The sequence below is a fragment of the Tetrahymena thermophila genome, assembly GCF_000189635.1.
Source record: "Tetrahymena thermophila SB210 genomic scaffold scf_8254592, whole genome shotgun sequence".
Taxonomy (NCBI): domain Eukaryota; phylum Ciliophora; class Oligohymenophorea; order Hymenostomatida; family Tetrahymenidae; genus Tetrahymena; species Tetrahymena thermophila.
The window spans coordinates 559,881-571,688 of NW_002476363.1; the positions used below are offsets into that span (position 1 = coordinate 559,881).

The 11,808-nt window shown below is 21.3% G+C and overlaps 3 protein-coding genes across 3 annotated transcripts; 2 read left to right on the top strand and 1 right to left on the bottom strand. All coding sequences in view use genetic code 6, as the record gives it.

Annotated features, from left to right (window-relative positions):
- Nucleotides 1-82: 82 nt before the first annotated feature.
- On the top strand, nucleotides 83-1,237 carry TTHERM_00717730 (tetratricopeptide repeat protein; the record flags this gene model as incomplete). The annotated part of the gene is made up of 1 exon (XM_001015093.1): nucleotides 83-1,237. One exon carries the CDS (start codon nucleotides 83-85, stop codon nucleotides 1,235-1,237), a length of 1,155 nt encoding a protein of 384 aa, XP_001015093.1.
- Nucleotides 1,238-3,602: 2,365 nt separating this feature from the next.
- Nucleotides 3,603-4,769, top strand: TTHERM_00717750 (tetratricopeptide repeat protein; the record flags this gene model as incomplete). Its single annotated transcript, XM_001015094.2, has 1 exon — nucleotides 3,603-4,769. The coding sequence occupies one exon, from the start codon at nucleotides 3,603-3,605 to the stop codon at nucleotides 4,767-4,769; it is 1,167 nt and encodes a 388-aa protein (XP_001015094.2).
- Nucleotides 4,770-8,036: 3,267 nt separating this feature from the next.
- On the bottom strand, nucleotides 8,037-11,225 carry TTHERM_00717760 (Serine/Threonine kinase domain protein; the record flags this gene model as incomplete). Its single annotated transcript, XM_001015095.3, has 12 exons — nucleotides 8,037-8,255; nucleotides 8,312-9,041; nucleotides 9,326-9,492; nucleotides 9,560-9,763; nucleotides 9,822-9,879; nucleotides 9,939-9,969; nucleotides 10,095-10,283; nucleotides 10,340-10,605; nucleotides 10,684-10,752; nucleotides 10,838-10,905; nucleotides 11,007-11,095; nucleotides 11,171-11,225. The coding sequence occupies 12 exons, from the start codon at nucleotides 11,223-11,225 to the stop codon at nucleotides 8,037-8,039; spliced, it is 2,145 nt and encodes a 714-aa protein (XP_001015095.2).
- Nucleotides 11,226-11,808: the final 583 nt, after the last annotated feature.

Here is an 11,808-nt window from a genome sequence, read left to right on the forward strand (position 1 = left end):
GATGATTAAATATTAGAATAAATAATAAATTATTTAAATAAAAGATACTTTTAATATCAGAAAATTAATTAATTAAATACTGATGAATTAAGAATTCATAAATAACTCAATTTTCACATTTTTCTATGAAAAAAAGCAAGAAAATTTTAGAGGTTCTCTTGATGACATTGAAAAACAAATAGATAAAATCTTATAGCTATAACCTAAAAATATAAGGTCTTTACTTATAAAAGCTTAAATACTTTACAAGTATAAGCTCTAATTTGATGAAGCATTAAGAATTCTTTAAATAGTTATTTAAATCGATAAGATTAACATTGACGCAAGATTAGACATTATTTAAATTTGCATACTAAAAAAACTTAAAAATATCCAACAATAGTAATTTTTATTAGATGAATGCTTTTAGCTTGATAATCTTTATTGGAGAAACTTGTACATTTAGTGCATTTTTTTCTTCCACTAAGAAAAAGTTGATGATGTGTTTAATATAGCCAAATAGTAAATCGATTTAATGCCATATAATTATTGGTTAATGGCTCAAATGGCACAAATATATTCTGATAGGAAAATGGGCACAGACTTGGAAGAATCAAAATAAATTGTTGATAAAATTATGAAAGAGGAAGAAAAAGATTTTGAAATTATGATAAGATTAGCATATACGTATATAAATCTATAGGAAAATGAATTAACTGAATAACTACTAACAAAAGCCTTAGAGCTCAATCCAAACTCTACGAAAGCATACAATAATTATGGGTATTTGCTTAGAGTCAATAAAGATTATTAAAAATCAATAGATATGTGCTAAAAAGCTATAATTTTAGATTCTAACTACTTAGATGCCATCTATAATGCTGCATGTTCTTATTTTAATTTGTAAGATTATGAAAACTCTGTCAAACTCTTCAAAAAATGTACACAAATTAATAGATAAAAACTTAATTCTTACCAGGAATTAGCCTATATTTATATGGAATTAATTAAAGAAGAAAATAGTGCAAGTTATTATCTCAGCAAATTTCCAAAATAATTTCCTAATGATGAATATGGAAATAATTTGTATGTTTTACATTAGTTTAGGTAGTTTATTGAGAACAAGCCAATTGATCTTGAATAAGCAGAGTATACATAGTTTTCTAACATAAATAGAATAAAGAAAAAGGGTTCTTGCTACCCTTTTATTACATACAAAAACTCATAGTCAACATTAAATTATTTGTATAATGAATGAATATTTGTAAAATTTAGATGATTTTATTACCTTATAAAAACGTGCGTGATAATTTATATTTGCAAATTTTTAAAAAATTTATAAGTTTTTTTTCTAAAATCCTGTAATCCCCTATAGTCTAGCAGGTTAGGATAGAAGGTTTTCACCCTTCAGACCCGGGTTCAAGTCCCGGTGGGGGAATATTTTTTATATCAAAATTAAAAAAAGAGTAATTTCTTTAAATTAATTTTTGGTTGAAGAATTTAAATTCTACTTAAAAATGAATTGTTTTAGATAAAGAAAATGATTATTTTAAAAATATATTAACTAAGTTTATTCATTAAATAGTAAACAAATATTTAAATTCTATAAATTTCCCTTAAATATTTGAAATACATACCAAGACACCTTAATATGATTTTTGGTTGAAGAATTTAAATTCTACTTAAAAATGAATTGTTCTATAAAATGAAAATGATTATTTTAAAAATATATTAACTAATTTTATTTATTAAATAGTAAATAATTCTTTTAATTTCCCTCAAATATTTGAAATACTAAACACCTTAATATGATTTTTGGTTGAAGAATTTAAACTCACTACTTAAAAATGAATATGATTATTTTAAAATTTACTAAGTTTATTCATAAAATTATTAAAATATTTTTAAATTCTATAAATTTCCCTCAAATATTTGTAAAACTAAGACACATTAATATGATTATTTAATTTTTTTTGTTTCTAAATTGTTATTTTTAGTAATTAATAAAATTGAATTTATATTTGAAGATTTTAATTAAAAATTGATTTGATTTTTTTAAGCGTATTTATTCTACATTTAACATTTTTTATAAAATTTAGATAAGTAAATTCTTCGAAAAATAATGCTTTAAGATAAATAATTCAATGAATTCTGATACATTTATTTATATATTTTTTGCTTAAAAGGAAACAATTTATTATCATCAGTCACTAGAAGATATTGAAAAAGGGATTAACAAAGAACTGGTAGATTGCAGTTGTAATGTGAAGATGCTACTTATTAAATTACAAATAGAGTATAGATATAAAAATAATTTTTAAAATGCGTTAGCTATTTGCAAAAAGATTTTGTAAATTGATTCTTAGAATATCGATGCTAGATTAGATTTGATCCATATAATACAAATGATGAATGATAACTAAAAAAAGATTAATTTTAAAGAAATTATTCGTGAGTGCTTAATTTTAGATAGCTAATATTGGAGGACTAAATATGTAGAGCTTTGTTTTGCATAAAATAAGAAAACTAAAATACATATTATGAATTCTATTTAATAATTACATTAAATTTATCCTGATAATCCATGGATAGGTGCTTATCTATGCTAATTCTACTCTGAAATTGCTGAAAAATAAAATTTGGCTATAGACATTGTATCAAAAATTGAAAAATAATTATCTATTGACTATGAGATTTTAATAAGGCTGGCTTTCGTATATTTATCATTAAAATAATTAGAAAAATGCAAAAATATTTTTAAAAAAGCAATCAAATTAAATCCTTAATCTCCTTAGCCATATAACTATTATAGCTATTTCAATAGGGAATATATGTTTAACTACTCTAAATCTATAAAATATGCACAAAAAGCCATTGAAAGAGATCCAAATTCATAAATGGGCTATTATAACTTAGCTTAATCTTACTAAGAAATTTAAGATAGAAAACAAAGCTTGCACTTTTATAAGCTTTTTTATAATTTTAAAAACAAAAAATATCAAAAATAGTGTCTTAAGTAAATATACAGTCTTATAATATAGCTAAAGAATTAGTAAAAAAGAGACTATTATCTTTAATAATATATAAATTTATATCCTCAAGACTAGTTTGGCTACTTCAAATATTTAAATAATTATGGTTTTCGAGATATTGAATTGACTACTGATTTAGAAAAAGAAGAAGAATATTAAAATAAATATTTAAGTCTTTTAAAAGAATAGTAAAATTATTAGCTTTATTATTCTTCCTCTAAAAAAAACAATAGAATTTACCAATGAAAATTATCTGTTTATTTTATATAATTTAATTTATTTGTGATGAAATTTAAATAATCTAAATTAATTTATTTTAAAGCTTAAAGAATTTAAAGTGAAAATTACATAAGGAAATCAATATGATCAATTTTAAAAATATTTTTTTGTGATTGTTATAAAAATTAGTCATTTATATTGTCAAATTAATGTTTTTTTTTAAAGATATTTAGATTTTTTTTTTCAATAATCAATAATTTTGATCAGATAGATAGATTCTGAATTTACTTTTTTTTATTATATTATTCAAATTGTTTACTTTATCATCATAAAAATCTAATAAAAATATATATGTAATGATAATATATTTATATGAATTTATTATAAGAATAAAGCAAAGACGTATTTGTATTTTTTGCTAACAAATAGTCAATTTATTTTGAAAAGCCGATCAAATAAATTGAAAGAGAAGCAAAGTAAAAACTAAAAGCTAATCCAAGAGATGTTATCAGCTTGCTGATTTAAGTTTAAATTCTGTATAAATTTATGGCAAAAGAAAGAAATGCTTTGGAGATTTTAAAATAAATACTATAAATTGACCCATTGAATATTGATGCAAGGATAGAAATTGTTTTAATTTTATTTAAAAGGAAGAACTCACCACTAAGCTAGATAGAAATGCTAATAAATGAGTGTTTTTAATTAGACTAAAACTATTGGAGAATTTACTATATTTAAGCTTTAAACTATCTTCATTCAAATTAATTGTTAAAATCTAAACAAGTAATGGCTTAGTCTTATGAAAAATTTCCTAATGTTTCCTGGGTTAGAATTTTTTACGCTTAATTGCTCTCTGAATACAAAGGCACTCAATGGCTATCTTAACAGATTATATAAGAAGAAATTTAAAAAAATAAACTAGACTATGAATCAATTATCAGAATAGCTTATGCATATTTTAATTTAAATGATTAAGTTGTGGCAGAAAAATATTTACATAAAGCTATTTAGCTTAACTCTAATTCATCAAAGGGAAACAATAATTTAGGTTATTTTTATAGGTTTCATAAATAAGATGATGATCTATGCATTAAATATTGCAAAAAAGCATTAGAGATAGATAATAATTGCGATAGTTCATATTATAATTTAGGGGTTAGTTATTCTAAGAAAAAGAATTATAAAATATCTATTGATTTCCTTAAAAAATGCATAGCTATCAATAAAAACTATGAAAGTGCCTATTAAGACTTAGCTTTTATTAACTACAAACACCTTAATTAAATAGAATAAACCTATTATTTTCTCTATAAAATGATGAAAATATTTCCTAAAAATTAATATGGTTCATATTTCTTATTATTTATTTAAGTTTATAATTTTTAAAACTAAAGTAACCACTTTTAAAAAGATTTAGAACTAACAGAAATTCTAGGATAAGTTTTAATTAATGATTTTGAATAGAGAGGATCAAAACATGACTTTATTTCACTCAACAATATAAATATTTTATTAAATTCAAATTACAGTAATAATTGAAAATATTTTTATATAATAATCGTTTTTGTAAATAAGATATGCATTCTTTGTAGTAATTCATAGATAAAATAAGCAAATTTATTTATTACTTACTAATTATTAATTTTGTTAATTTAAGTTTTGTAATTAATTTAAAATCAAGTTTATAATTTTGGAAAAGAGGGATGCATGTATGTATGTATCCATCCTACAATTAGAATATATAAAATATTAGATAAGTTTAAAAATGATTGAGTAAGGCATAAGAAAAATACTAATTCTTCATTATAAAAGATCTACTTGTCTTAATAGTTTGAGTATGTTTTTTATTAAGCAAATTTATATATCAGCGATTATTTTAAAATTTGGATTACCCAATATTGACAAGAAATGTTACTTTACATTAATCTACTATTATTATATTAATTTATTCTAAGAAATATTAATTTAATAAAATAAAAAATTTATTAAATTGTTAATAAATTTTATTTATTTTTTTGAATATTTAATCAAAAAACATTTTAATATAAAGGGCTGATTATATATTAATTTTAAAGCTTAATTAGCATAATTTATGTAATTTATTTAAGCTTAAAATTCAGTAATATTGAAAAAATCAATAATTAATATAAAAAGAAAAGAGATTTTTAACTTAAAGAAGACAATTTGTAGAGTATTGTCTCATAGAAATTACTTTAATAGAATTACTAACTAATTTCATAAAATAATAAATGAAGTTTGTTGGTCTTGTAGATGATGTAAAAAGACTTCCATACATGAGTCTTTATTATAGTGCTTTACATAGCAGTTCTTTTGGGTTAGGCATAGTTTCCTTCATATATTTTTTAAAAAACTCATATTCAAATGGGATAATATTGTTAGGTATGCTATTATTATGCAGAGCAGTTTCTATCACTTTAAGCGTGGTTTCAATCTATAAAAATAAGAAGTTAAAGTTTTTTATCAAGCTATTTAAAAATGTATTTTACTTTGATGACGAGTATATTTATCGAAGCACTTACTTGATTTCTTTTGGGATGAAGCACTTTCTTTATTTTTATATCTAGAGTATTTTTGTGCTAATCATTATTGTAAGTTAAAATATAGAAGATTATAGCGTCATTTTTTGCTTTTTAGTGAGTAGCTTGTCTTCAGTTTCTTTATTTTATACTGAGGATATTATATAGAGCAGTTCGAAGCTTAATTCAATAATAATGATTCTCAATAATTTCTTAGGGATGACAATAGTTCTTGGATTTTTGCTAGTTTGTCATTAAATTGACTACTTCTTTTTTTACAACATTATAATTGCTATACTATATTTTGTTCTTCGTGATTTGAAAAGACCTATTAAATCTCTAATAGGAAGCAAATATGATGTGATATCTCCCAACCAAATGTTTATGATAGTATTTTGCTTCTTGAGTGCTCAGTATTTTGGATTAATGAGGATGAATTAAAGCAAGAAGAATAGTCGATCTTACTTGCTATCAAACAATTATAAGTATCTTATTAACGGGTATATGTCCATAATAGTGTTGATTCAGCTTGTTCTAGATAGACAATTCAACAATTTAGACAATTTATAGAATTTAAGAAGAATTTTATATATATTCACTTTTATATTCATTCCATTCTTTGCTGATATATTCTTGAATATGATAAATTTTTTACGGTTCGGTCCTTATGAAAGATGGATGCAAATAGATTGCAGCAAATGTACAAACTTAACATTTGAGTAAATGAAAAGATAATTTTTGTAACTCAAAAAAAATCAGTTTTAAATAAACCTTTATATAAAACAAATCGATTGGGAAGCTTTTGATAACTTGTTGAAAGTTTGTCTAGAAGAAAAAGAAAAGAATTTTAGACTTGAGTATCACTATGAAACAATTAACAAAAAAGAGTCATTAGAAATAGAAAATAATATGATTTAGACAAAAATTACATTAAATCTATATTCAATAGAATTTACCAAAAATGTGATGGTTTCTCTAAACAAAATTAGAAAAAATGTCCTCTTTTCATTTAAATTTCATTTTGTAAATCCTCTTCATATAGAGAAAAAGTTTTAAATATTTAAAGAACTCTTTAAGTATCCTCATCTGTTTGCTATGCATGAAGAGTAGCTAGAATTTTGCGAAGTAAAGTAAATAATACCTATCATAAAAGAGTATTAATAGACTATGCTATAAATATTTACTTTTAATACAAACATACAATCATTTCTAACAATAAATCCTACTTAAGTAATTTATGATCTCCTCTTAGATGTTCAGTGAAATATTAATATAAAAATTATAGTACATAAATTTTAGTTAAAGAAAAAAATGTAATAATATAAAATACTAAATTAAACACAGATTAAATATAATCTAATTAAATATTTTAACAAAAAGATAATTATATTTTAAAGTAAAATGTATAATAATAAATAAATATTTCTTAATTTTTTATAATTCTGAATTGTAATAAATTTACCTAATAATAAAGAGATTATTTCTTTTTGAAATATTAAATATAATCATTATTTAATATGATCTTTTAATTATACTTTTGCAATTATTTTATTTAAATTATTAAGAGTTAACAATTTTTAGAATTTAAAAATGTTTCATAATAGTGAGAGAAATAACTATTTATTTAAATAAATAAATAAATAAATAAATAAATAAATAAATAAAGCATAAAGAATTTATTTATAAACTATAAAAGAAATAAATATTTTTTATATTTATTATATATATTTAATATTGATATATAGACATAAACATTATATATTTACAATTATATATTATCCCTCGTTTATTAAATTAGCTTTTATTAAAACCAAGTTTTGAGTTTTTTACAATGTTGTTCATAGGTGATATTTATATTGAGGAATTGCAGCATTTAGGTTCAGTAATATTACAAATTAATTAATTAAGTGATTAAAATATCATTTTTGAACTTAAAATTTTATTGTTAAACCTTATTAATAGCCTATTTAAGTTTAATGAAAGTCATATAAATAAATTTGTTAAGTGCCAAATATTATTTTTATGTAAGTTTTTCTTATTTATTAATTAAATTATTTTATTCATATTTTTTTGAATTTATCTATGAAATTTGTTATAAATTTATTAAATTAAAAAACTAATTAGTAATGTTTAATAACTAAGTAAGTGAGGGTTTATTAACTAAATACTCACTAAAATTTTTTGAAATTTTATTATTATTGTGAATTTCATTTTATCTGTTATTTCCAATTAATATTTTTTTCTTTTGTTTGTTCATTTTTTTTTTGGTTCACTAATTAAAATATTAATTTTTATCTGCAATGCTACTTAGATTTGCTTGGAATATGTTTCTACTTTAAATTTTATTTTAACCATTATTATTTTGTGGATTAGTATTTATATGGATTTAATTTGGGTCTATTTGAGGAGATTTTGAAGAAATCATCTAGTTCTACATTTCTATTTGCCTTTAATCTTAATTATTTCTAGACCTTGAGAGAAATGAAGTCTAAAATTATATAAATATAAATAATTTAATAATAAAATAACTAAATAAATAAATACATTATTAACATCAGATCTCGATGAATCATTAAGCCTTCTTGATGAAGCTTGGCTATCAGGTTATGTTGTAAATGATAAATTTGGATTATTGCTTACCTATTGTAAGTTAATAATACTTTATCTGGGATTAGCTACTTACTAATTGAATGTTGATTAATTAATATATTAATTGTAATTTATTTCTTAGCTCTTTTTTTCATAAATAATGTCTGGGAAATCTATTTTATCATCTATATTATTATCATTAGTATCGTTGTTTATGTTTTATTTTCCATAAAGCACTTAAGATCTTTTTGGAGAATTAGACTGAAAATCTGATAGATTTTAATTGGACTTAACTTTTTTGCCTTATTCTAACTTTCTTCTTTCTTGCTCTAAGTATTTGACTTCTTTTTCATATCTTTCTCTATCAAAGTAGTATTACTTAAAAAAATGCTGAATGTTTTAAAGTTTTTTTTAGTTCATTTTGTCTTACTCTTCCATTTACTGTTCTAACAATTTTCTTTGTTACTCTTACTGTTAGTTTTAAATATCTTATTATTAATTTTTGTATAGTTATTACAACCTTAATTGTTAAATTTATTTCTATGCTTTAGATTCTTTTTCTTCTCTATCTTAGCTATAATCAGAACCATTTGTTTCAGTCGGACTATCAACATCGTTTTTCTTTTAATTTTCCCTTTCTATATCTTCATCATATTTTTAAATCTGTTCTTACAAGAACTTAAATCTATCGTAAATATAATAATTAATTTTTTTAATTTAACAACTAGTTAGTTATTCATTCAATACAAATTTCATTAAAAATAATAAAATTCGAATTATTTAAAATTAATTTAAATTAAATTTTTCTCTAATTTCTAAATTCGTAAAATAAAAAAAGTCAAATAAAAATAGGAATCTCTTATTAGATTTTTGTTTAATTTTATATCAAAAATTTAAAACAAGTCAGCTTAGTAAAAATATTTTAAAATTATCAAATAAATAAGAGTTTAATAATAATAAATTTCTTACAATTTAGACCTCTTTATAGATCTCTAAATATGAGATTAGTTAAAAGGTATATTTTTGTATTTTTTTGCAGCAAGTCTATCAAAGTCAATATCTCTAAACCAATTATGTTCAAGAACTTTTTCTATATTGTCATAGCCAATTCTTTTTGTTGGCTATCTTTGTAAGCACTTTGTTGTTAAAAGTAAGTTTATTAAATTAAAGTTAAATACTTGAAAAAGTTTGTTTATTTTTTACTTAATTCATAAAATCTATTCCTTCATTACTCCAATCTTGGGGAGCAACAACTTTCGTTATTCCATTAATAGGATTAGTAGTGTCTATTTATCCAGGCTTTTAACCAGGCTTATAAGGAACCACTTCTATTTAGCTTTATAGGATGTTTTTAAGTAATTCCTTATTGTAGTTATCTTTTTCAGGTTTATCATTTTCGTAAGGTTTCTGAATTATTCAAAATTAAAATTAATTTTTTTTTTTTGAGAATTCATATGAAAATTACCTTGGTAAGCATTAATTCATAACATATTACTCCCACTGCATAATAATCTACTGCATAACTTTAGTTAAAAATTAAGCAAATTATTTATTGAGGAAAATATTATTTCCAAAATATTACTTGTGATTTTAGCGGCAAAGAACCTCTGGTGCTAATTAATTAATTTTAATAAAATTAATAATAAAATTTAATTGGAAATTTAGAAAAATATCGAGTTAAATTTATTATTTAAGAGAGTTGAATGCTAAAAATAAATAAAGAAAATTGCAATATTACCTATATAGCCAGGAGTACCTGATATATCTACGTTGTTGTTTGGTCTAAATTTCTTCGAAATACCCAAATCTGTAACTCTCAAGTAACCATCGTCTTCAAAGATAATATTTGCAGGTTTGATATCTTTGTGAATAATTTTATTGTTGTGTAAATAATTTAAAGCCAAACACAGCTGGGCTATTATAAATCCTTTTTTATTCAAATAAAATTATTATTTGCCAAAAAAACAAAATATTTTATCAAACTTGCTTAATTTTCTGTAAAACATGATGGGTCAACTTCTATTTTCTTATTATCAGCTGCTCCTTTGCTAGTATCAGGAGTATTTTTCTTTATTCTCTCAAGTTGAACTTTCTTTTGTTCTAAATCAAAGTATTTCTATTTAAGCATTAGATCATCTTTGAGTTTAAAATTGACTAAATGAAAATGAAGATCATAGCCTTTCAATTCTTCCATAACTAAGTATAAGTATGTTTCATCATGGAACGCCCATTTCATGTTGATCAAAAAGCTGCAAAAGTTTTGTAAAAAAAAGTTAATTTTACACTAAATAATATTTTATTAATTAATTTAATAATCAATTAATTACGGGTGCTATATATCTCTCAGAATAAACATTTCATTAAGTGTAGTCTAAATATTGTTCTTTTTAGAAACCCTTTTGAAATTAGTAAAAAAAAATGATCACTATCATCAAAATTCTTTTTAGTTTGTCATTTATTAATTTATTAATGATATTTTACTGATATTTTTCCATCATTTTCATAGCGTATGTAGGGCCCTACTCTCCTTTCTTTCTAACCCTTTTAACCTTATTAATTGTAAAATGTATTTATAGTTGTTATCAAAAAACATAGATAAATATATTAAAGATATAAAAAAAATAGCTTCATCAATAAATGATTTAATTACCACACCAAAACCACCTTAACCAATAATTTCTTCTACCCATTCTCTACCTACTTATTTCTTCGAACACTCAAAATCATTAATAGTAATTTCTGATTAAATTTGTAAAATAATATTAAACAAGTAGAAAATTTGATATTTGCTTATAAAAATTTAAATTATTTTACTCTAATAATTGTCATTATATCCTATAAAGCTAGTCTTTTTGCAAATATTTCCCATAATTAATCAATATATTCAACTACTTATTTATTTTTTTATAAATTTGTATGCCTTTTGATGCTATTTCTAATGTATTTGTTGATTATTTACTTACTAATCACAAATTTTTAACAAATACTTAGTTAAATTAATTAATTAATTAATTGATTAATTTATTTCCAATTAGTTGTTTAAAAAAATTTCAAGTAAATAATGCATGTAAAAAATATTAAGCATATTTGGTATAATCTAATTATTTGTTATTGTCTTCTTTTTTATAAAACAAATTCTTTGGTTGTCAATATAAGTCAAATAAATACCATCAATTTTTAATTAAATATTTATATTATTAATACATAAATATTTATATTATTAATACATAAATATTCATACTAAGTTTGCAAAAATTATTTATTTGATAAAGAAATAATATATTTACCTTTCATTAATATTAATTAATTTTTCAAAAATGATTTTTTTCTTTCTTTTTTTGCGTTTAATTCTAAAATTTGATTGTATTTATTTAAACAATCTAAATTTTCTTATCTATGAATTATAAATAACATAATTTTTTGTACATTTTTTTGGTTTGCCATATCTAAAT